The 26,841-nt window shown below is 39.0% G+C and overlaps 1 protein-coding gene across 2 annotated transcripts in view; it reads right to left on the minus strand.

The window, feature by feature from the left end:
- Positions 1 to 26,841, minus strand: part of PIEZO2 (piezo type mechanosensitive ion channel component 2) — a 447,149-nt gene that overhangs the window by 212,363 nt on the left and 207,945 nt on the right. For both annotated transcript variants that reach the window (XM_055324440.1, XM_055324441.1), the window contains exon 4: positions 11,740 to 11,782. In XM_055324440.1, coding sequence (XP_055180415.1) covers positions 11,740 to 11,782 — 43 coding nt within the window. The remainder of the gene's footprint in view (positions 1 to 11,739; positions 11,783 to 26,841) is intronic.

The following is a 26,841-nucleotide window of genomic DNA, read 5'->3' on the forward strand; positions in this document are numbered from 1 at the left end:
TACATTTTTTTCTAGAAGAAAAACAGATCTGTTCACCAAATACTTATTAAATGATGTCACTATACTTGAATTTAAAAAGTCACTTTCTAAATTGAGAGCCAAAGTCCTAGGGTAAAGCTTTCAACAGCCTAAGAAATGTAAATCATCCACTTTTGTGTGTGCGTATCACAAACACACACATCTAGTGTGTAGCTTTTAATCTGTTTCAAGTATACACAAGATATTTTGGCAGATCAAAGAAAATGGCAATTTTGATCAATTGCACAAGAAACATTCAATAAAATGGATTACATGTTATCACAGAGATGTAAAAGCCACAAATGTAAGATCTTCTAACTTTTCTTCCAATTGTGTGGGAGTTATAGGCACTTCCTATGCGCTGAATGTCTGTGTCACCTCAAAATTCAAATGTTGCAATCCTAATCTCCAATGTGATAGAATTAAAAGGTGGGCCTTTGGGAGTCATAAGTGTGGGATCCTCATGAATGGGATTAATGCCCTAATAAGAGAGTCCCCAGAGAGCTCTCCTACACTTTCTCTCTCTCTCTCTCTTTTTAAAGATTTATTTATTTATTTGAGATAGAGAAAGTGAGGGGAGCAGCAGAGGAAGAGGTAGAGAGAGAATCCCAAGCAGACTCCATTCTAGACATGGGGCCCAAGGCACTACTACTCTATCCTGGGACCCCTAGATCATGACTTGAGCAGAAATCAAAGAATCAGCCACGTAACTGATGGAGCAATCCTGGTCTTTCTGCCATGAAGGACACAATGAGAAAAACAGCTGTCTATGTATCAGGAATCATTCCTTCTGTCCAACACTGAATCTGCCAGTGCCTTGATTTTAGCCTTCTCAGCCCCGATAGCTGTGAGAAATAAAGTTTGTTTCTTAGCCACTCAGTCTGTGGTGTCCTATTACAGTAGCCTGGATAGACTGAGACAGCACTGAGTGAATGCTTATAACAAGAATGATTGGGATCTCTATCTATTATCTATGATGAAATATAGCTATCTCATGACCGTGAGTTTAAAGAAAATCTAGGACAGAATTCTGGTTATCTTACAGGTGTGCTTTAGAGCCAGTACTTTATTTAGACTAAGATAAAATTGAACACAGTTGGGTCTTAGTCATAACACAGCAGTTTTCTCTAATGGTGCTTAAGGAGACTGCTAGACACCACATCCTTGCAAATCCCTGTTGTATACATTATTTTTTTATGATAGTCACAGAGAGAGAGAGAGAGAGGCAGAGACACAGGCAGAGGAGAAGCAGGCTCCATGCACCGGGAGCCCGATGTGGGATTCGATCCCGGGTCTCCAGGATCGTGCCCTGGGCCAAAGGCAGGCGCCAAACCGCTGCACCACCCAGGCATCCCCCCTATTGTATACATTTTGATTCCAAATGGTGACATCCACTAGGCTAGTCTGGGAGTGTGAGGATGACCACCCTGGCACAGTCCACGGTCTCCTTGAGAATGGAGAGCAGGGGCAGGCATGCTTCTACTCCCTCCACACCCAGGGCAGGTATCTCCCTGATCTGCCCACAGCATGCATTTTTGCCTAAAATCTTTTAAATTGAGGGCTTTGGTTAGCCACTCGCAATGAATCTGAGTTCCCTGGATATAGTTATGGAAAACAATATTCTTAGTACTGTGCTTGATCTTTTATTTAGTGATACATTTTTGAAAATGAACTAATAGAGAGGAGGAAAATATTTATTAAACAAAACGAAGTCTCTTAGTGACAAAGATTATTTGAAATATGCACACTACCATCATCTGAGAGAACTCAAATCTGTGACTTTAACAAAAGCTCAGGAAATGTCAAAGAATGATGGTGGAATGCAGAGAGAATTAAGCCATCTGATTCCTTGGTGTTTTTCCAAGCTTGTCTCACTGTTTCAAGGCAAAACGCCTAGGTGTTTGCTTTATTCTATATGAGGAGTATATCCGTAGAATTGCTATGAATATTTCTACCATAAGGGGCCCTTCTTTGAACCCCAGGGCTCTCAATTTAGCCTTTCTAATGCTGTGATGAGGATTCTGGATTGTGTGTCAGCTGTAATGGTGTGAAGCAGGGAATGTGAATCACCTACTTTTCTTAAAACATGCTTGCACACATGTGCACACGCATATGCACGCACATACACACACAGTAGGGGGCATTAAGAGTAAAGGACAATAGGGACACCTGGGTGGCTCAGTGGTTGAGTGTCTACCTCCAGCTCAGGGTGTGACCCCAGGGTCCTGGGATCAAGTTCTGCAGCAGGCTCTCCGCAGGGTGCCTGCTTCTCCCTCTGCCTCTCTGCTTCTCTGTCTCTGCCTTTCTCTGTGTCTCTCATAAATAAATAAATAAAATCTTAAAAAAAAGAGTAAAGGACAATAGAGTCATCTTTGACAACTGTCACTGTGGCCTAAGGCAAGAAAGCAGGTTGAATGGCTGTTGTTCAGAGAATAAATCCATCTACTACTACTTACAAGCCCTGTAGACACTGGATGTAGGAGCTCTTGGTTTCTACGTGCATGATCTGGCATGGTGCTAACAGCCACTGCAGCAGAGTGGGGAGAGATGAGGCATGCAGAGTCGTGTCTACAATGCTCAGTTGAATATCATTACTTAGTTGAATAATGATGAAATTATTCTTACTAAATGGTGGCAAAATAAATACATTAGTAATAAAATTCCATTTCATTGAATATATGATATTTAAACACAGATCTGGATTTTGACCCACCCCAATTTAAGAAATCCTCTTTCTAGCTTTTCGCTTAATTTCTCTGTGCCTTAATGTAACCATCTGCAAAAGAAGGGAGAGGTTCCCTTTGGGGTCCCTGGGATATCAAACTGCATTTTCTATGACCCCAATTTAACTCCCATTGCCCATGTAGTCCCAAGTAGTTGAGGGAGGAGAATAAACACTTGTAAATTTTATAATTTGAGAAAGAAATCAGCAATCTGTGACACCACCTATGTTCTCCAAGAAGTTACAAACCAAATTTTTCTGAAGGTTCATAATTGTTGATTAAAATAATAATATTACAAATAATAATAGGGCTGTTTTGTACTCACAGAATAAATCAATACCAAAGATAAAATTGGCATCTAATGGACACCTGGGTGGCTCAGTCAGTGAAGAGTCAGCCTTCAGCTTGGGTCATGATCCTGGGGTCCTGGGATCAAGCCCCATGTCGGGCTCCCTGCTCAGAGGAGAGCCTGCTTCTCCCTCTCCCTTTGTCCCTCCACTCATGCTTGTTCTCTCTTTCTCAAACAAATAAATAAAATCTTTCAAAAGAATTGGAATCCAAGCTTCTTAGTTTAGTATCAGTTAAGATACCTTAGTGCTGGTATCTTATTTCAGGTTTTCCAAAGGCCAACCTGGACCAGAGGACCTGTGTGCAGGTGGTTTATTTGGGAAGCTCTCCTGGAAAGTGTGAGAATGTGACAACAAGGGATGGAGAAAGAAAGCATCCCCCAAGTCACTGGGATTTGAGCTTGTTAGATAGCCTAGCATAAGTCAGCAGAATCCAACTCCAGAATGTTGTGAGAATTCAATAAATCAGATAAGCAAAGCACTACTCAGAGAGGCCAGCATTCAATAGGTCTTTACAAACATCTAACTCCACGTTCCTCTGAAAACCCAAATCTAGCCCAGAGGTGGGCACAAAGTAGAGGCTGGTTTGAAAATGTTCAAAAAATAAATGAATAAACATATACGTTGGGCTTAATTTTAAACACCAAAACACAGGTGCATCTTTTTCATCTAGTCATTTTCTGCATATAAATTCTTTTGACAAAAATTTTATATCATGATTTCAAAATAGCTTGCTAAAGCTTCCAGGAATACTTAAATGCAGTCTGAAGGAATTAAAGAATTGAGTAGCTCATCTTTCAGAAAGCCAACACAACAACAGGGTAAATGATTTAATTGAGAAGTATCTACCATGTACCTCTGCCGGGTTCACTGCTAGGAGTATGATTGCGCATTGCCAAAGCCCAGCTACAACCTTCTTTGCTTGACTCCACAGACCACAATATTAGCAATGATGTGATTTGGATTTAATATGTTTTCTTTTCTAGATTCTTCCCCAAGAGGCAACATAAAGAAATACTTGTCTTGATCTAAATGAATAGGTATTCAAAATTATCCATTATATCTTACAAACTTATGACCTTAATTTTTAAAATTCGGGAAAACATAGCAGTAACTATAGAAATCAGTATCTTTGTTTCTGTCATAATTGATCTCACTTAACCACCACATTTCTTGGATGCAAGGTTTCATATGCAAAATCATATATCCATCACTGGAGTGTAGCTTTTCATTATTTTTCACATTTTATATAGCATTACCTGCAGAAACAGCATTAATTTCAATAATGCAGCTAGTGATTTACACATAAAGCTGGAAGAGGGCAAAGAATTTAAAAATTGGCCTTCATTTCCTAAGGAATCTGTTCATTCTCCAAAGCTAACAGAAAATACAATTTTTCAGAAAGAATAGATTCCATGGGGCTGGGCCGACAGAGAAATGACATGCTAATATTTATTTGAAAGGCCATTTGTGTATCAAACAGTCATTAAGTGCCTACTATTTGCCACCTCCTGAGCTGACAGTAGAGATTATAAGACAGCCAGACAGAGGTCCTGCCTTCAGAAGGACAGATCTAGTCTAAGACACGGACAAGTACATATAAGCTAATGAATATACCTGGTGGCTTTGTTCTAAAAGACAGTATGGAAAGGGAAGACAGAAGAGGGACCCTGGGGGTGGTGGTCAGTGGGGTTAGGGGAAGGCTCTGGGAGGAGGTGGGGGCTGGGCACGAGCAACCGCAGTGTCCTGAAAAGCACCATAGGCAAGAATGGGGGCAAAGCCAATGAAAGGCAATACAAAGATGTTTGCTAAGCCCTCCTCTGGTTCTGTTGCCACAGAATAAGATCCTCACTTCTTACTTCCTTTATCCAGCCACTTCACTTTGCTCATCTAAGTGAGTTAGGTGCAAGGTGTCTCAGTTGACAGGACAAACATGGCTCCTGCCCCGGTGCAGTTCTCAATCCTATTGTAGGGATCCTGTGATGGGGAGCAGCTGGTGCTGAACCAAGAACATTAGACTTGGTTGTTTGAGAGGAAAGACTCAGAAGAATCCATGTTAATAGAATGGTCAGTGAGTTAAGTGATCACTCACACTGACACATAGAATAAAGCCAAGTCTTTGTCCTTATGCTTTCAGGGATGAGCAGGCTGTAGCTGCAGCCTGCCCTATCCTCTCACCAGCTGCTGTGATGCTGTGAAGAAGAGATGCTGGGACCCTGGTCTCCTGCTTCCCAAGAAGCCCACTCTGATATAATTACTCTCCAACCAAATTTCTGGGCCCCTCCCCACAGAAGACTCAGTTCTGTACTCAACACATGTCTGATAACCTAGAATATGGCAAGAGTGCCCTGGGCACCACAGTAATGAGACAGTCTCATCCTTCACACACTTATAACATCAAGGTCCAAAGGGAGAGAAACACAGAAGATAAAGTTCAATACAATATGTCCATATGTCACATAATATGAGGTACTTGATAACATATGTCCATATTTCATCCACTGTGGTGTGGTACTAATATGCCATATAAGAAGAGTGTAGGAAGTGTGGACGGAAGAAGAGGGGCCCTGGGAGGAAGCCATTGGGAAAGATTACACAAAAGCAATAATGTTTAAAACTAGAATGGTGGGTGGAAGGTCCTTACAGGAGAGATGCAAGGGAGGAATTATCGACCCCCCCCCCGAGACAATGGTTTGTGAATTATGACCACATTGGGGAAAAAAATCCTTGGAATATTTGTGTTTCATCATAGCAGACTGTTTTCAGGGTGATTTATATTTTCAAGTATTCTTTGAAGGGGAAAGAGACTTCATTCCACAATTCAAGTAGAGCATCAAATAAAGTCACATGCAGTACTGTGAGTAATAATATCATCGGAGGTATTGTGCTGATTCTACAGATTCATTAAGAATAAGTTTTCTTGAAAGGGAATAAAGGGGAAAGGAGAAAAAATGAGTGGGAAATATCAGAAAGGGAGACAGAACACGAGAGACTCAAAACTCTGGGAAACGAACGAGGGGGGGTGGAAGGGGAGGTGGGCGGGGGGTGGGGGTGACTGGGTGATGGGCACTGAGGGGGGCACTTGATGGGATGAGCACTGGGTGTTATTCTATATGTTGGAAAATTGAACACCAATAAAAAATAAATTCATATAAAAATGTTTTCTGCTTTTTAAGTAAAGAGGGGTAAGAGATCAGTAATAGATTATTATTTTAAAATAGGCAGCAGTAAGATTTCCCAGGAATTAGGAACCCACCTATGTCCTTCTTGTGTTACATTACGCCCCTATAATGAAGTTCTAAAATAAACTCCTGCTATCCCCCACAGAGGGCCAATGTGATTGTCTACAAGGGGAATATAACATATTTTCATGAGCCACATAAACTGTATTGATGTGTATTTATTCTGAGATACTGTATATAATCCCACAGATTCCAGAAAGGAATTGGCTGAACACCATCTCATGGCAAGTGCTCCTGCAAGGAGAACAGGTAGGACAGATCCCTGGGTCTTCCTTTCAGTTACAAAATGTCCAACAAAGGGCACCTTTGCTTTCTTATTCTTGGAGAAGACTTTGAAGCTTTAGCTGACTCAGTCACTTCTTTTCTTTAGATGTGGTCACTTTAAAATAATCTGTTAGCAAACAGATTGATGGACAAACTTCAAAGAACATAGCGACAAAAGGATCAATATCTCCATGCAATTGCTCTAAAGAACCAGATAGCTTCATTTAAGATATAATTGGAATTCCCTTTAAGAGAAAGAAAAGCTTAAAACTCCAGAAGAAAAAAAAGCACAACCACATCTAACAGCACTACCTGACACGGTCTTTGCAACTGTAAATGGACAATAACCCCGAAGATCAATATTTGTTCTATATTTTAAGATGTGGGTGCAATGCAGAGAACACTCACTGTACTTCAGTGAGAAAACACAGGATAATGTGGGAAAATACAAGATGACATTTTAAGGTAACATCTAAAGATCAGAATGATGACCCAGTCAAGATTACAGCTCAAAAAATAAAGCATTACACAATATATTCCTTAACAATACTTATATTTGTACATCTAGTTGGAAAGTTAACAATTTTAGGAAGGCATTGTGATATGAACTTTACACTGTCTGGCTTTATTCAGATGAGAATATCCAAAAAGATCGTGATTTGAGACCATGTGCCCAAAGTCACAGGGGTAGGAAACAGAAAACAACACAAAACAAAAGAGACCTATAATCAAGATTTTAGAGTGTTCTGGTATAAAAAATCTTCATATTTGGGACCAGGCAAACCTAGAACTGAATGTAGGTTGGTACTAATGCTGGTCAATGGTCATGGCTATATGGGCAGACGCCCTGACTTCTCTTATATTTTCTTTACCTGTAAGATGGCAACCAGAGTCTATAGAGGGGGGTCAGTAAATGATGGACAGCTGGCTGTTTTTGTAAATGAAGTTTTATTGGAATACAGCCATACTCCACGTCTATGGCTTCTTCTTGCTACAAAGGCAAAATTGAGAAGTTACAACAGAAATTGTGCGGCCCCTAAAACCTGAAACATTTATTATCTGTCCTTTACAGTAACCATTTGCCAATTCCTGGTCTGTGACGTTACTGTATGGACCGAAAATTATTTAACATAGTGCTTAGTACATGGCAGCTGTTTCATTAGATTAATCAAGTAAGGGAAAGGTTAAGGGCATACAAGCTAGGAAGAAAATGTTTCAACTGTCCAGTCCTGTTGATCAATGAATCCTTAATCATCTGAGAAGAAGCTCTTGCCCAACATACTCCACTTACTTGACAGAAAAGATCTTAACCCGTTCTTTACTCTATGGAAAAATGATGCAAGAGAAATTCAAATTAAAAGGACACTGAGATACTACTTCTCACCTATCAGACTGGCAAAAATCTCAAGTCTGAAAGCATATACTGCTGGTGAAACTCTGGAAAATAATTACTTTCATGCATTGCTACTGGGAGTGAAAATTGTTGAAATTCTAGGGAGTGAAACTTGGCAAAATTAGCAAAATTCCATATAATTTATTCATTGATTGTTCTTGGGAGTCTAGTCTCTAAGATCTCTGGCAAAAGCACAAGTGTGCACAGGGTTATTCATCAAAACATTTTTCTGTAAGAGCAAAAATAGCCTGAATGTCTGCCCGTAGGGTACTGGAAAAGAAGGAGTTAAAGCAAGTTGAGTGTGATCCATTTTTCCCTGATTACCAAGGAGATACTGGGTTGAGGGAAGAAGGTGAGTGACCTGATTTAGGTTTCTGGTAAACATATGAACTAGATCATTGGGTAAATAGAATAACTAATTTTTTTTCTAGGAAGAGAGTCTTCATTAATCCAAAGCTTCAAGCAGGAACACCGTGGTTTAAGATGTTATGATAAACAAATCTTCAGTCCATAGATTGATGAGTTAAAACTCTGGAGAATGTCATATGAGCCTTTCAAATTTCTTAAGTGTAAAACTGGAGATGTTGCAAAATCATGTTTCCTGCTATGTGAGGGACTCGCAAATCTCCTTAGAAACCTCATCTATCACTCTGAGCCAAAAACTATATATATCTAATATGAAAAAGAAGGATATGAGGAGCCACATAAGATATTCTGGATTTCTCCCTCCATTACCAGTATCCCTTGGTCACTCAAATCCTGGAAATTATTATGAAAGCTTGATACCAGATAAGATCCCTGATTGAACCAATCTCATCCTTTATGTTACCTAAAGGAGTGGCAACTGTAGGTTAACAGAGTGAAGAATACCTATATACACTGATGGGGAATGATTTCCACAATATACTCCTGATGAAAAAAATCTAAGTACAGAATAATGTATACAATATGCCACTCTTCATCCAAGAACAGGGCAAAGATACAGTTATATACAAGTATCTGCTTGCATATGTGAAAATCAACACCAAAAGCTTAAACCAAAAGCTAATAAACATGTAACTGTGGAAAGAAGAGGGCACAGGACACAGAGCTCGGGTGATGTTTCTCTGAAAAGACTGTATACATATAAAAACATAGAATTTGCTCTGGGAGACATATAAATGTCATATATTCAAAAATAAAAGGAAATTTTAAAAATCCATTAAAATTGAAAAGATTCCGAAATGAATTAAATTACATATAAAAGTTAGAATACAAAAAAAAGTTAGAATACAACCACAGAGAAAAAAAAACTTAAGCAACTTAAGTTTTGAGTCCTTAATTATATATCCTTAATGTAATATAAAATTAAGAAGGAAAGCAAATTTTATTTTTTTTAAGATTCTATTTATTTACTTGACACAGAGAGAGAGAGAACAAGCGGGGGGCGGGGCAGTAGGCAGAGAGAGAGGGAGAAGTAGGCTCCTTGCTGGGCAGGGAGCCCAATATGGGACTCGGTCCCAGGATCCCTGGGATCATGACCTGAGCTGAAGGCAGACACTCAACCAACTGAGCCACCTAGGAGCCCTGGACAGCAAACTTTAAAACTTCATTTAATATTCCTGGGGTGCCTAATAAGAATACTTCATTTAGTACATATATATACTTATATATATATATATATATGTACATATATATACATATATATATGTGTTTTAAGTTTTGTTAGGAACCAAAATTTTTAGTGAAAAAGAAAATGAGTATAAATATAGTACCAGGGAAGTTAAAAATTCTGCAAGTCTATGTTTGATTTGGAAATAATATATGAATTCAGGTCATTCTTTTATTTTAAAAAGGTATTTTCAGGGTGCTTGGATGGCTCAGTTGGTTAAGCGTCTGCCTTTGGCTTGGATCGTGGTCCCAGGGTCCTGGATTGAGCCTTTCATTGGGCTTCTTGCTCAGTGGGGAGTCTGGTTCTCCCTCTCCCTCTGCCCCTCCACTCCTGCTCACTCCCAAATGAATACACTTATAAATCTTTAAAAATAAAAATAAATAAAAAAGGTATTTTCTAGCTCTAACATGTATTGAAACTGCCTGGAAACACTGGTGGTCCAGATATGATGGGCGTCCCTAGTATTTAGATTGTGATTTCAAAATGCCATTCTCCACAAAGAAAGGGAGGGCTCCTTGGAGGAATGGCTGTCTCCAGGTCTAGCATACTGAATGGCCTTGTGCATCCAGTTGTACTAGAAACATAAGAACTTTAAACGACTAGTGGTCCTGTGTCAAAAGGACAAAAAGTAGATATGAACTTGTTCCAAGTGACTGAAAGAAAACAAATTGAACATGCATGAAAGAGGGGGATAGAATAACAAGATAAACGATACCACAAACAGATAAATCCAGAATGTGAGACATTCTCCAAACAATGAATCTGGCTTCTTGACAAAACAATGACATGAAGAAAAACAAAATGAAGCTGGGAGAGAATTGTTAGTCGAGATGTCACGACAAGCTGGAATGTGTGGGCTTCAGAAGCATGCCGACTCAAACCAGTCTCTGCATGATGACATTTTTGAGATGGTCAGGAAATGTAAATATTGACTCGATACTACATGAGGCCAAGGACTTATTGTTATTTGCATTTGGCATGATTAGTGGCACCATGATTCCGGAAGAAAACACCCATTTTTTTCTTTTCAGAGATATGTCCTCAACCTATGTAGGGATGAAATGACACAACGTCTGAGATTTCCTTTAAAATATTTTAACCCCTTACCCCCCAAAATAGACAAAGGAAGTGTGACAAAGTCCTACTGAAACTGGTTAATGACACTCCCATTTGTTATTCTCTCCCCTTTATATGTTTATCATAATATGAAGGAAGAATCAAAAGAAGGTGCTTTGGGAAAAGATTTCACATAAAATGAAGGAGTGACTTTTTTTGTGCTTTATTTTAGGTTGGCCTGCGAGACCTACTCGTCTCAAGCCAGCCTCCTGCAATAGCCTTCCTGTGAGACCTACAGCGATGGTGCTGATTCAATTGGAGTTTTTGAGAGAAAGAAATAAATCTTTGAAGCAAATAAAAAATGGTACAGGAAATGCCACCACAGTCAGCCTGCTGCTGAACTATTCTCTCTTACTACTGAAGAAAAGCATTTTAAAGTATTTTATTATTTCTCCAAGCATTCAGTGTGATTAATACACATAAAACACATTTTCAATATGATAAAAAGAACCAGCCAAAATCTGCTTTGAGAGTAAAAATGAAATTAAAATCACTTTTCTCTATTCCAATAGCTGTACCAACATGGCAAGCTCCATGCAAGACACTAAATGCCCCTGGGAGAGATTTGTCACACAGGCTGCCACTCAGTTCCAACGCAGGTGGGTTTGTAACCTTACTGACCCTACCTCTACTTTGTTTAATGTTATGATGAGTCCACTTTGTTTTCTGTTTGGGGAGACACTGGTGTAGGAATGTTTTCAGCCAGGAGAGCTGTGATCTCAGCTTTTAACTTGGAGCGACTAAGATGTAACAACTTTGACAATGTTCACCCTGTGTGCAGGCAGGGATTTTATAACACAAAGGGCTAGGCTACTTTACACGGAAACTGAGGCTCATGTGACAACATGATGACTTCCTCATGGACACACAGTCCCGAAAGTCGTGGTGGTGAGACCACTGATTTATCATCAGTAAATTACTTAGAATGAATTAGGACGTGAGAACCTAGAATTGAAGACATGCAAACATGCTAACCCCTGTTTACCTTTCAAAGCCAATCTGCCGAAATGTCTTTTCCCACGTGGAACCTACAAACAGAAGGAAAGAACATAATTAATTGATGCACACCAAGGATGCAGTTAGTTTTGTCCTGTTTTTGCACACCCTGGTAAATATTTGGCTTCACAGTTAAGTGGGATGAGTTTTCCCTCAAATGCATCGTTCTCCACCTCCAGTCTCCAAATGGCCGTTTAGAGAACAGTCCACATTACGAGCAAGGTGACAAAGCTCTCCCTCACTTTCCTCTGGTTACACTGTATGCCACTGAATCATTCTATAAATGTCTGAATGTGTCAGAATAACATGAGTAAAATTCTCCTGTCAAAATTAATGCAAAAGCATACTGTAAATTGTACTCTCTAAAATCCAGCTTTTAATTTCCTGTGGCACATGGACAGCTAGACGACTCTTTAAATGTCCAGCTCATTATACTCCAGATCTTTATCTCACTATTCCTGAAGCATAAGGAAGAACATTTCTTTCTTTTTAAAGCTCAGCTTTTAAATCAGAAGTCTCTTGAATGCAAAAATCCTGCTTCCAGTGACATGATTTGAAGAGTTGTATATCCAAATCTATAAAAGAACAGCTGAGTTTAAAAAAAGATTTTCTATAATATTTTTCATGTAATAATTATTCCCTACATTATAGGCATCATAATTTCTGAGTACTTGATATAAATAAAAGTGCCAATTTTTATCAAAGACCACTTTAATAAAAACTCCACATTAATACAAGTTATGGGTCTGTACTAACCCATAGTTTTACATTTTACATTAATCAATGGCAAAATTATTTTGATTCCAGTAAACACCCACCTAGCCCTATATTTGTGAGTTGTGCACTAACTGGTTGATAATCACGGCAGATAATCAGTACCTTTCTGTACAATTTATTTCTGCAAATGGGAAATGGTAGATTCAGCAGTGAGTCTCCAGAGGCAGCTAAAAATCTACCCTGCTTCTTTTCCTACAGTCACAGTTAAGTAGGAAGGTGCTATGTTTCTTTCTTGAGAACTCTGCCTCAAATGCTTTACTATCAGGTAACAACTAAGTGTCTCCAAGCATTAGGTCTTGTGGAGAGGCAGGAGATTATCCAATATTTTCCTCAGGGCCCTCTGAGGACTGAGCTAATCCCAAGAGAGCATGAATATGGTGTTTCACGATGGTCTTTGAGTTCTTATACTTGGTTATGATGAAGCATTTTAAGTATTATACATAATAATGGACTACATTTTGGAAATGGATTACACACACATGCACACACACACACACAAATTTAAAGCAGATTCAGGCTTATCTCCTTGGATGAAGTCACTCTTATCCAATTGAATTCCAATATGCTTTGCTGAGTAGGAGTGAAAGTCATGGAATTTTAGTTTACCAGCCCAGGAATTTCCCCCATGGCTCCCGGTCTAGGGGAGTAGGACTGTATGAATGTCATCTTTCCTGTGAATCACATGCAAGACAATTCAAAATCCCTATCTCAGGAATTCTTGGAAGACAATTATCCTGCCCTGGAGATACTAGCAATTAAGACACTGGCAAAACATAACATAACCTGAGTCAGAAACCACATAAAGACGCTGGCAACTGCCTGGCCCAAATGGAGAAGTGGGAGAGATTAAGAGTCTCCTGCCAAGTAAGAACCAGACAGTCTGAGCTCAGACCAAGTGGGAAGGGTCTAGGGGAGGCTAGGGTGATTGGTAAGGGGATTCAGATGCTATTCTTCTCGACTTGCTTCCAGTGAGTTCCAAAGCACCTTTCATTCCCGCCCCCTCAGATCTGCTCAGTGTATTCCTAAATTGATTTTTTTAAATAAATTTTTAAGAAAACCCCCCTTTTTCATAGACTCAAGCTATTATCAAGGTAAAATAAAAATAAATGATTTGTCATACTGTACTATCGGGCTTTTAAAACATGAAATTTTAATTAAGAAATAGGTTCCATCTTCACATTTCTTAGAAAAGTAAACTTACTCACATAAACAAAACAAGATTAAAGTTTTTGGTGTGTGACTTCCTGTACTCTTTAGAAGAAACATTCCCAGCCACTCAACCAAGCACAATAGAGATGGTAGAGAAAGAACATCCTTCTAGTAGGTAGATATTAACTTAATTGGTAATTTGAGCATCTTACACACAACAGGCATTCATCTTTGCTGTTGATACTCTACTAACCATCTTATTCTGTTAGGTATGGGACTGAATATATTAAAATATGGTTTCTGCCCTCCAACACCACACACCCTAGAGGTCTGGGTTTTTATGTCTTTTGTGAGCACTTAGTCATGATGAAATGAGAAACACACAATAAATGGAACAGACATATCCAGATCCTTTGGCACCAAGAATATTTTTGGCAGCTCATTTATTCAGTTTTTGGGGAATTCTTTTAAAGCCATTAACCATGTTCTACATGGTAAGGTAATATTATTCTCCTTTGCTGGAGCAGTCCAACAGGGAGAGAAAAGTAGGGAAAACAAAAGTAGCTGGCAGACCTTCTTGATTCAACACTTTTTAAATGAGATTTATAATATGAAGAAGTCTAAAACATGTTACATTCTTTGGGAGGAAGCAAAGGATAGCAACAACGAAGAGAAAAATATATAGCCTAGAGAAATGGACACAAAGCTTAGGGAGATTTTTCCTTTTTGATCATAGATGAAGTTAGAAATAATGAATTATGATTCCTTGTTTCCAAAACTTCCCCTTGATAGGACCGACATCCAACAACAGAACTGAGATGTGGAATGGAGCATCACGGTGTCCAGAAGCTGCAAACACACCCTAGAATCAAGGTCATTCAGTCTGCAGGCAAGTACCCATACGTCATGTCCTGTGTGCCCGAAGTGACAAAATGCCCCTTTGCATCCTGCAGCCCTGACATGCCAACGGGGCACTGCCATGCCAAGAAGTGCAGGACATTTCCTCCTCGAAAACATCAATTAGCAAGCACTCCTTTACAAACAAAACTCTACCTACGTATTCTCTCTCTCCCCCTTTCCGTCTCTCCCTCCCTCTCTCATCCCATTTTCCTATTGATCTCTGCAGATCCAAGCTCCCGTTCTTTCCATAAGAGAAAGAAGTTATGGAAACTTTTTTTTTGGGGGGGGACCACCTTCTGCCATCAATGAGCTGTTTCTACTGGGGCTCCCAGTCCTACTATCTCTCCACCCTGGCCCAGCAGGCAGGAAAATCTAGCAGATTGGGGACTCCAGTGTCAATGTTCTGAACTTCTTTACTCTTGGCCTTGTCATCCTTTGGGGGCTGTTTTCCTGTCTTCCCTTCCTTCTACATTTTCCTTTCTTCACTCTTCCTTACTATCATTCATCTCTCACCCTGAACTGGCTATAATAAGAAATTCAAAACAATTTTTTAATTCTACAAAGTTTTGTGTGTCTGATTATTAACGTTAGTAGCATGTGAAAGCCTCTAGTGGGAGTTATATCATCAACACCTTCCTATACCACCTTTCATCCAGGACCTGTGACTTTCCCTATGTTAATTTTGTTTAGCACTCAGCATGACCAGCAGAAGTTCAATTTGTACAGATGCACAGAAAAAGGCCACATGCCAATATGTAATCTGAAGATGGGACAGGGCTGATTAATTTTTACTTCTTTTTTTTTTTTAAAGATTTTAGTTATTTATTTATTCACAAAAGACACACAGAGAGAGGCAGAGACACAGGCAGAGGGAGAAGCAGGCTCTCCCTGGGAGCCTGGTGCAGGGCTTGATCCCAGGACCCCGGATCACAACCTGAGCCAAAGGCAGATGCTCAACCACTGAGCCATCCAGGTGCCCCTTCTTCTAACATTTTTGTAGCAGTAGTTTAAAATCACCAGGCCTTACTTATTACTTAAAACCACGACATCTGAGTTCCAGGAATGCCAACAGGTCCCTTTCAGTTTGTAATTTTCTATTTTTCATAAATGTTAAGGAAAATGCAAAAACCTACCTTTATGTTGTATGTCTCCTCTGTGATTACTTTTACCAATCATTCTTTCAATCAACTTGTTGCTCAGTTTCCAGTACAAAAAGAAAGGAACTTGATTTTTCCTGTAGGCCTCATAACACAGTGGTGAAACTGGTAGCCAAATGAGGCAAAGATTTTCTTCTAATTGTACAGTTTTATACCAAGTATGTCTCAGATGTTGAGAGCCACTTGAACTTGGACCTGCACCTCTGCTTTTTTTTTTCAAAATAATTAGCAGAGGACTAATAATTCATAGAAGTAGTAGATTTTTGCCAGCACATTCCTATAAAAATGGAAGTATTTTTATATATCACAGGGGCTGCCAGGGAGCTGAATATGTGACCTGGCACAGAAACTGGTGATCAAACACAAATATCAGGAAATGATACTGCTTCTAAGTTTTCTGGTGGAAGTTCCATTTACATTACTTTTAACTCTTGAAAAGATTTTCACATCTATTCTGAGTCAAGATTTAACCATGCATGAAATGTTAAATGTGGGATCCCTGGGTGGCACAGCGGTTTGGCGCCTGCCTTTGGCCCAGGGCGCGATCCTGGAGACCCGGGATCGAATCTCACGTTGGGCTCCCGGTGCATGGAGCCTGCTTCTCCCTCTGCCTATGTCTCTGCCTCTCTCTCTCTCTCTGTGTGTGACTATCATAAATTAAAAAAATTATAAAATGGTTTTAAAAAAAAAGAAATGTTAAATGTAATGTGAAACTCTAGGAGAAAAAAAGATCCTCTCAATGGGCCAGTACTGACATTTCACTTCACAATTTCATCATTAAGATGCTCTTGTGTTGAATTGTAGCTAAAATCTATTAAACCACAGAAATGGCTGCTCTAATGAATGATATGAGCCCAAGTAATGCAACTTTCTCAGCCAGTGAGCATGACTGCAGCACTTTGGATTAACTGGTAAGATCTGTAAAATTTTCTGAGTCCTAATTCCCAGATGAGATTTGTCATTAATTGGGTAAAAGTAACCATAAAAGATAGAGATAAGGAAAAAAATCTTCAACATCCTCTATTTAATAAGTTTCACATTAAATGACTTATATACTTTTTTGGGACATATACTTTTAAAAAAATCATTTTCAGCTCTACCTAATACTCTTGTAATGCCCATCATCTCCTTCTCTGTCATTAGTAAATAGATGGCACACCCCTTTATGTACACAGTCACTGTCATTCAGGTTCATACTTTGGTTTTCATTTCACTGACCCCTTTGTCAGTTATTTTCATAATAGGTCTTAATTTTCCATCATTTAGGGATGATTGCTCATAAATGATAAGGGTCAGAATTCTCCATTCTCACTAACAATATGGTGGCATATATAGAACATATGATCAACAAAATGCTTTCCAAAATTAACAGCTTTATATTTTTCCTTATTTGTAAAATAATATACAGTTGACCTTGAACATTGTGGGGGTTAGTGTCACTGACCCCTGTGCATTTGAAAATCTGCATGTAACTTTTGAGTCCCCAGTAACCTCGCCTATTATTAACCTGAAGCCTTACCAATGACATTAACATCTATTTTGTATGTTACATGTGCTCTATTCTGTATTCTTACAATAAACTAAGCTGAAGAAAAGAAAATGTTATTAAGAAAATTATAAGGAAGAGAAAGTACATTGACAGTACTATAGCATATCTATTGAAGAAAATCTGTGTGTGGACAGACCCGTGCAGTTCAAACCCATGTTGCTTAAGGATCAACCACAGACCATTACAAAACATGAAAATACTTATGATCTTTTATTTTTGCATAAAAACCCCTACACACTCTCACATTGATACTTGTACATATAAAATAAGGGTCATCCTATTCTGAAACTTGCTATAATCACTTGATAATATATAATGTAACTCTTTCCATGTCAATAAATAGAAGCATGCCCGCAGCCCCGGTGGCACAGCGGTTTAGCGCCACCTGCAGCCTGGGGTGTGATCCTGGAGACCTGGAATCGAGTCCCACGTCAGGCTCCCTGCATGGAGCCTGCTTCTCCCTCTGCCTGTGTCTCTGCCTCTCTCTCTCTCTCTCTCTCTCTCTGTCTATGAATAAATAAGCAAAATCTTTAAAAAAATAAAAAATAAATAAATATAAGCATGCATTATATTACTCATATAGTACTCCATAATTTTTTAAAAATGAAAGTGCTTATTAATATATAAATTCTATCTACATTTTTGGATTAACCATAGAATGTTTATATGTATCTTTGAACATTTGTTCCATTATTTCTTTGAGATAAATTCCTAAAAGTAGAATTAATGTCATGATCTATGCATATATTAATACAGTTTATATTAATATATATTAATGTATATTTGATAGTATTAATCAAAAATTTACCCCCAAATCTTATTCAAATACATGTCCTTGATTGAATTCAGTTTATGAATCATTTTACCTTTTATAAAATGTTTTATTTTAATTTATATATTCATAATTAGTAATGAAATTGAACATTTTCCTAGGTTTTTAAGATTTTAATATTTTGTATTATGAATCACTTGTTCATGTTCACTGCCCATTTGCACATTAGAGGTTTGTTTTTTATGCTATTGATTTATAACAACACTTTATGTATTAGAGTTCATAACCCCAAATGTGGTATGTCTACAGGAAATACATTTGCTTTTCAGGTTAAAAACATGAATACTTAATTATTTCATTTTCCTGAATATAATTTATTTACTTTACTTTCCTGAATGTTTGCATTACTAATTAATCCCATCATTTTAGCTTTTCAATTTTTTAATTTACAAGTTTGTTGCCCCAGGAGGTGGGAACAAATATTACATTTGTTTCTTCGTATCCAAATATTTCAACTCCAGGAGGTCTTGAATGAGCACAATACGTGTTTCATGCTGTCATCTGAGTTGACTGGTCAGTCTGAAACAAAATCTGTTACCAGTGTTCACTCTTTGTGGAGACTAGAGCAAGCCTATTCAGAATTATTCAAGTCTATTCACAAATACATTATACTCTCCTCTATGAATAGAGGGTGTTTCAATACCTTGAAAGATTTTCATTTGAAAAATTATCTTCAAAGTACTCTAAAATGAAATGTAACTCCTAAATAATTAATCCCCTCATCAAATAATGGATTTTTAAAGATAATTGTTGAGTACAAAATTTCCAGTTTAAGATTGGATCTGGGGCGCCTGACTGGCTCAGTCAGTGGAGGATTCAACTCTTGATCTCAAGGTTGTGAGTTTGAGCCCCATGTTGGGAATAGAGATTACTTAAAATCTTTTTTTTAATTTTTATTTATTTATGAGAGAGAGAGAGAGAGAGAGAGAGAGGCAGAGACATAGGCAGAGGGAGAAGCAGGCTCCATGCACCGTGAGCCTGACGTGGGATTTGATCCAGGGTCTCCAGGATCGCGCCCTGGGCCAAAGGCAAGCGCTAAACTGCTGCGCCACCCAGGGATCCCTAAAATCTTTTTTTAAAAAAAAATTGGGGGATCCCTGGGTGGCGCAGCGGTTTGGCGCCTGCCTTTGGCCCAGGGCGCGATCCTGGAGACCCGGGATCGAATCCCACATCGGGCTCCCGGTGCACAGAGCCTGCTTCTCCCTCTGCCTGTGTCTTTGCCTCTCTCTCTCTCTCTGTGACTATCATAAATAAATAAATAAAAATTAAAAAAAAATTGGAATTTTTGGCAGTCTGTGACGTTTCTTCTACCAACTTCCCACTAGAATAGCCATAGACACACACACACACACACACACACACACACAGAGTAAATTTATTTTCAAGGATCTCAGAGGAACTTTCACAAGTAGGTCAACTGAACTGAATTGTGAAATTCAGTTTGTAGTGTTCTGTGCATTTGTCTCCCATGGAAACCAAACAAAGCAGCCAGCCCTATGGATGGTAAAACTATGTTCCATTCTCTTCCCATCATACTCCCCCTGGTTCAGAAACACAAATCCATACAGAATAGGAAGTGGAAGTTGTGTCTTCTCTGCACAGAAAGCCTTTTTCTGAGGAGGCTAGATTCCTGTCACTGCCACCATCAACCTGCCCTCCCTTGCCTTCCAGATCTTTCCATATCCACTGCAACCCTCAGAAATAACTGGCAACAGGAGAATGTGTGTGTGTGTGTTTTCCTATGTGTGTCTATATTTGTTTGTGTATGTATTTATTTTTGTGTGTGTGTGCATGTGTGTGAAAATGATGCACAGGAGGTAGGGAAACCAACCCCCTTGGCCCAGTATCTTTTGAGGTACACAGTCCTCATCAGGGAAAAGTTATAGGAATTCTTAGGGTCTGAAAATCTCTGGCAATTACCTATCCTGAGAATTAGAAATCATCTAAATACCCAATGATTATAAATGTTTGTATACATTATTTATACACAGTAGAATAACATATGACATCAATATTAGGTTTTTAAAAGAAACTGATCAGATAATGAGACTCCGAACCTTCACAGAACTTAATTGAAATTGTAGTTGATGGGATGTTCCACTCATTCAAATCAAGGTTTCCATGATGCCCAATTATTTTTGCTGCTTCTATAGCAAGAGTGTTTAGAGGCACAAGATAATTAGGGATGGAAGTTGGAGGAAACTAACAATTTTTAAAGAGCTGGTCAAAAAGATGACCCAGTTATGAAAAAAAAAGAAGGTAAATAAATGTGAAATGAGGGACAGGAAAGGGGGATTCAAATACGGTAGAAGGATCACTTTGGTAAGAGGGCATTCATTGGAGAAGATGAGTAACATGTGTAGGAAAGTCTCAGTAGAATTACAGAAGAGATCATGCAAAAGGGGAGTGACTGGAAGGTCAGGAAGCGGAGGCAGTGAAGGCAGCCTTCTCTTTTTCTTTTTCAAAGCCAGGCCTTATTGAGGTGGGGAGGAAGGAGATTAAGAAGAGCCAGGGCAAGAATGGTGTGGCTCCCTTAGGTTAAGCTGTATGGAGGTTCCACTAAACTAAAGCGAGGGCAGCAGGATGAGCAGAGGTCAAAGCTACAGAGACAAAGGATTGAGCCTGACTGCTTAGTAGCCAGGAAGGAAGAGTAAGCAGGCAGAGGACTCTGAGACCACAAGAGACAGGTGAGGTGCCATATCTGTAGCAGAGGACACATGGGATGCTGGGCAGTTCATACAGCACTCTTGAAAGAGGACAGGGACTGGGGAACATAATTTACAAAGAGCATCCTGGTTGATTGCCCACTTGATAACTGTGGTTACTACACAATCCATACATAGATTAATTTTCTTCAGGGAATGATGTTATGTAGAACACTGAAATTATACAAATAAAGTGACCCATTTCAAAGATACTAGAAGATACTTAAAGATCAGCCATATACTTCATTATGAAGAACAACCTTTATTGTGGAAGCTTAGAATGCAGGGTTGCCTCTGAACTGGCCCCATGTTATACTCTGAAATCAACTTTAAAAATAAATGTCTGATGCCCATATTGTTTTTTCATAAGAGTTGACTATAGAAGACATTCCAGTAATGATAATTTTAGTTGTTTCTAAAGCTAGATTAATGGGAGTTTCCTGCACAGCCTCGTAACAGATGCATTTGCCTAGAAAACGGCATGAATCTGACTTTGGACTTTTTAGCATACTGCACTGTGATGATGTGCCCATTTCCTGGCTTACTTGAATCTCTTAGATGCTTGCTTAAGATTCCATTCTGCTCATTCTTATAGGAAATTCTTGATATGGTTTGAAAGAAAAATTTAATAAAATAAAGATCTGTAAGAAATCAACTTAAGAGTGGAAAATCACTAGAAAATATTAATTGTCAAAATTCATAGTCTGCAATCCACCTCTGGCAGTGTTCAGCATTGGGAATATAGTGGGTCACAGCTGAAAATTCTGCAGCTGCCATTAAAAGCAGCCCATTAGAAGACAGGCCTGAGTTTTAACAGGAAACCAAGTTAGAGCAGCCCATTAGAAGAAAGGCCTGAGTTTTAGCAGGAGACAAGTTAGAGCATCATCTTAAAGAGGGCATCAGGATGGGATCCCTGGGTGGCTCAGCGGTTGAGCACCTGCCTTTGGCCCCGGGCATGATCCTGGAGACCCAGGATCGAGTCCCACGTGGGGCTCCCTGCATTGGAGCCTGCTTCTCTCTCTCTCTCTCTCTCTCTCTCTGTCTCATGAATAAATAAGTAAAATCTTAAATTAAAAAAAAACTGTCTTTAAAAAATAAAACAAGGGCATCAGGAGTCTAGCCACCTTGATCCTCATAAGGTGGTTACCACATCTTCATAAGCCAATATTTAATTCATATATACTTATTTTCTAGGCCTCAAACATACAATTTTACATTTCAGAGTCAATGATGCACAGCTTTTGTCCTTTCTTAAACTAGCTTGCTATTTCATATGCTTTGACTGGATTGCATCAATCATGGTAATTTCTCTCCATTTGGGGGTGTCAGTTTCTTCTCAAAACCAAAGATGAAGTATCTGAAATTTCAGCAGGGCAGGTGGCAATACCTCAGCTCCAGCAGAATAACTTTGGCCTTGAATCTCTTCTCTACTACCTGTCATGGTCAGCTATGATGCTGTAGGTCTCCAGGTTAGTCAAGGCAACTCTAAAATGAGATCAGCAGCACATCACACAAATCCAATGAGAACTTGTACTCAAAGCATCTGCACAGTGTCTGGCATACAGTAAGCAGTAGATAGCTAGTAGCCACGACTGATGTATTGCTCTTGAATAGCATTTAAGTGTACAATGCCACAATGCTGGCAGTACCTGGGAGCCTGAGAACCTTAATTGTACAGAATAACCACAGTCCAATTCCTCGTTGTCCATACACACACACACACACTAATACTTCAACAAAGGCATGCATTAAAATGTATATAAATAAGCTCTAGCATCATTTCTCTTTTTAATTGGCACATCATTACATTTTGTGATTGGTTTCAGTTAATCCAAGTTGTAATACATACTTTTCCCTTTTGTATGTGTTTGCCAAAACCCTCCTAAAATTATCTTAGGGGAAAGTCAGAGAGTATGTATGTAGGTTAAACCCCTAAATAACTTTGTTCATTTAAACTTAAGTCTTCAGAAAGAGCTTACCAAGAGAATAAAAGTACTCAAATTGGTGTTTATGAGGTTGTCTCTGAAAGATACACATGAGAACATGAATTGCATGTGAGGGCTCTCGTCATTTCCTATGCTGCTGGTCCCAAGTGTATGCCATATACACAAAAGAAGTAGTGGAATAATGAGTTGCAAAGTTGACCTACAAAGTCTCTTTAAAAACAACTATATTTTTTTCTACTAAAAATGCACTTATACTATTCTTCTGAGAGAAGGAAGAAGAAGGTAGATTTATTTCAGTTTTCTTATTTCTCAGTATTTATAGAACATTGGCAAGCATTTCAATGGAGGATGCTTAGTTTCCCAGGATGAGGATTTTCACTTTTATGTTCCTTTGGGCGTCTTTTATGACATTACAGTTCCTTTGTATGTTTTGTGGCTTTCTCTACACTAACTACAAACTCCCTTTTGCCAGAAGTATGTGCCAAAGAGTGATGTTCACTTGTAAAAATTAAATAAAGTAACACTGGTGGACATTTTGATAGCTGGAAATTTTATGAAAAAGAAAAACTTATGAAGCATATTTAGTTGAAAATTGCAACAGCAGCAGCTGAGTCTTTGTTTCCACTGAACATGGGTCAAATATAAAGTGCAGACAAAAGGCCGTCACATCCATTTATTATATGAAGTGCTAGGTAGCTGGTAGTTCCTTGTTTTGAATACAGTTGATAAAATATATACTATGCTATGCCATAACATATTTAATGTAGGTAGAAAAATCTCCTCTTATCCTGTCACACATTTTAAAACTTTTCTTTCAAGATTACCTTACTCCTGAGAATACTGCATGTTTCTAAATGATTCTATCTATAATTATTTTAATTATATTTGCTGTTAAATGTCAGATATTATCTATGAGTTAATTATGGAAATAAAATCCACTCATTATTTATTAATACCCATGAAAACTGAGGGGGGCACTTGACGGGATGAGCACTGGGTGTTATGCTATATGTTGGCAAATCGAACTCCAATAAAAAAATATACAAAAAAAGATTACCTTACTCCTGAGAATACTGTATGCTTCTAAATGATTCTATCTATAATTATTTTAATTATCTTTGCTGTTAAATGTCAGATTTTATCTATGAGTTAATATTATGGAAATAAAATTCACTCATTATTTACTAATACCCATGAAAACAGGTAAGATATTCATTCAATTTATTGAACAGGTTTTATTAAGCCATAATACATGTTAAGCAGTGGTAATATAGCAGTAAACATGAATCTTACATTTACTGGGGGAGAAGTTACAAAAATAATCAGGTATATACATACATAGGCATACACATAAATAGCCACATGCATAGATACTATGAAGAAAATAAAGAAGAAAGTAGGGGTATGGAGATAAAAGTGCTACAGATTTAAAGATTGATTTATTTGAGAGAAAGAGAGAGACAGCAAATGTGAATGGGAGGGAGGGGCAAAGGGAAAGAGAGAAAACCCTCAAGCATACTCCCCACTGAGTGTGGAGCCCAACACAAGGCTGGGTCCCAGGACGCCAAGATCATGACCTGAACCAATATCAAGAGTTGGCTGCTCAACCAAATGAACCACACAGACACCCTAGAAGTGCTACAGATTTAAAAGGATTTAAGGACAAAAGTGCTAAGACGTAAATGAAGGATTTATTTATAATGAAGTGAAACTTTTATGTTTAAATTTTTTTTGAATCATATTCAAGGTAGATGATGAATTGGAATCTAAGGTTTGACTTTATGGCGGCCTTCGATCATTCTAAGTTAAGCACATCGTCCTCAACTGGTTGCCAGTTTTACTTAGAGAAATACTAACACTGATGCTTTCATTCAGGTATTAGGAAATGCCTCCCCAGGACTCTGATTCAGTTTGCCCTCCAGGGTAGAGATCTATAATGGGAAAGGTACAGAAAGTGTCTTCCAATGTCAGCTTGCACAAGGATGCTAAAGCTCAGGGTTTGACCCTCAGAGACATTTTTTGACTGATCACAGCCTGGGGAGGAGGGGTGTGCTGGAGGTAGCTAGCACCTACTCTGGGTCTCTTCCTAACTTCACAGTCGGCAGCATCATGCCCATAGCTTGGAGTCACTCATTGTCAAGGTAAGTCAAGGTATTTATGAGATGGAAATCAGTAAATACTACAAAGCAGATGGTTTTCCTTGAATATCTAGTTGAATGTCAAATTCCTCATCCCACTCGATGGGACATATTCCTTCCTGGCAGCTGTCTTAACACTTGGAAGGTCTCAATTCAATCAGACAAATGGAATAGGCTAAAATAGGGGGTCTTGAAAATATGGGTCATGATAAATCAACTTGACAGAAAAGCAAATTACAATGAACCCAACTAGGTAGAAAGTTCAGTAATCCAGACTTCCATTTGATGCTAAGCTGTGCATTTTTTCCCTCCAGTACTCTGCTCTCAGGAAAAAAGAAATAGTTGAAACAAAGTAAACACCAGATTTTATGAAAAGGATGGAGTCCAGGTATTTCCTGCCCCTTCAGCAAATACCCCTGTCCGCTCTCCTGGACCAGCCTGCAAAGATGAACAGCCATCATGACTCTGAGATGCTCTTGTTGGAGCAAGAGGACAAGAGCTTCATGCAAAGATCTGCAGCAGTGGGAGTCTACAGGGCTATTAGCTGGCTAGAAAACACAAACTGGACACTCTACTGAACTCGTTCTTCTTTTCCCTGAGGTCTTACTGGAAACGACTAAGCAACTATGCAGTCTGACTGCTAAATGCCACCCCCCACGCCACACCATTCCCATCCAGTCTGCTTCTGTGAAAGAAACAATGAAAACGGTTTCACTCAAGGTTATTTTTCACTTAGTAGCCATCAGGAAGGAGGGAGAGGCGTGTGCTTGTCATCTGGGTCACACACAGGAGAAGGAGGCAAGCTGCAAACTTCCTGAATGTCCTTCCTGTTCTCCCCAGAGACTGGCAGACACTTTTCCAAGTATTGTTATCTGACTCTCTCAGACGTCAGGATTTTCTTTTTTATTTTTATTTTTATTTTTTTTTTATTTTAATTTTTTACAAAGACCCCTTTTGAAAGCTTGAGTTCCTGGCCCAAAAACAGCATCTGTGGAGAAACTCTGCCTTCCACACAGAAACTTGAAATTGGTTAGCTGGGGAACTCCATGGGGAGTTTCCAGGTCCCACATAGGGGATCCCTCCTCTGGCTCCCCCAGGCCATGGGGAGAGGCTGATGGAAGATAGTTCTGGAGCAGCTGAGCCTTTGCTTCAGAATCATGCTTTTTACTGATAAATACTGTGAGCACGACATTCACATTTCAGAATGTCTGACTAATTTCTTGGCACAGAGTAGTCCCTGAGTTTTAAATCTAAACCAGCTGAAAAGCAATCAATACACATTTAAAGAATGCAGCAAATATCAGGCATTTTAAAAGTGGGTAGGCAGATAGGTAGACAGATAGATACCGGTTTTTTTTTTCAAATCTGAAGTACTTAATGACACCTACAATGAAGAGCAAAACTCTCTTGGACAAACTACAGAATTTCCCTGTCTCTCTGCGGTTTTCCAGTAGTCCAGCTCAAATCAAGCCAGACAAACACTTGCGGACAGACATAAGCTTTTCTGGGGGCTGATCACTATAGCAGGCTTCCTTGATTTTATTGTATACTCGCCGTGCTTTAGGTCAAATTGGATATATAAAAGCTGCATTTTTAGGGGAATAAAATGTTTATGATGAGGGCAGGAGACCAAAGCCTGAAGAAAGTAGACATGGATTACTGTATTTAGTCTGGGGAGGACTCAGAATTTCATAAGCATCCGCTTCCTTAATAACAATACCATACCTTCGCATGGCCACATGGTTCCTACAGCAGCCTTTCGGAGGGAGCTTCCCGTGGAAACACTAGGGGCAGGCTTGCACACAGACCAGTAGGAGAGAGGACAGCATCGCGCCACTTGTCCTACAGTGATTTCTCCCCTTCACACGTGCTTCTCACTCCCCCTCGGAGGCAAGGAGCTAGGGTCTCACTTTACTTTTTTAAAATTTTTCAAAGATT

This window comes from Nyctereutes procyonoides, unplaced genomic scaffold, assembly GCF_905146905.1.
Source record: "Nyctereutes procyonoides isolate TBG_1078 unplaced genomic scaffold, NYPRO_anot_genome, whole genome shotgun sequence".
NCBI classification, from domain to species: Eukaryota; Metazoa; Chordata; class Mammalia; order Carnivora; family Canidae; genus Nyctereutes; species Nyctereutes procyonoides.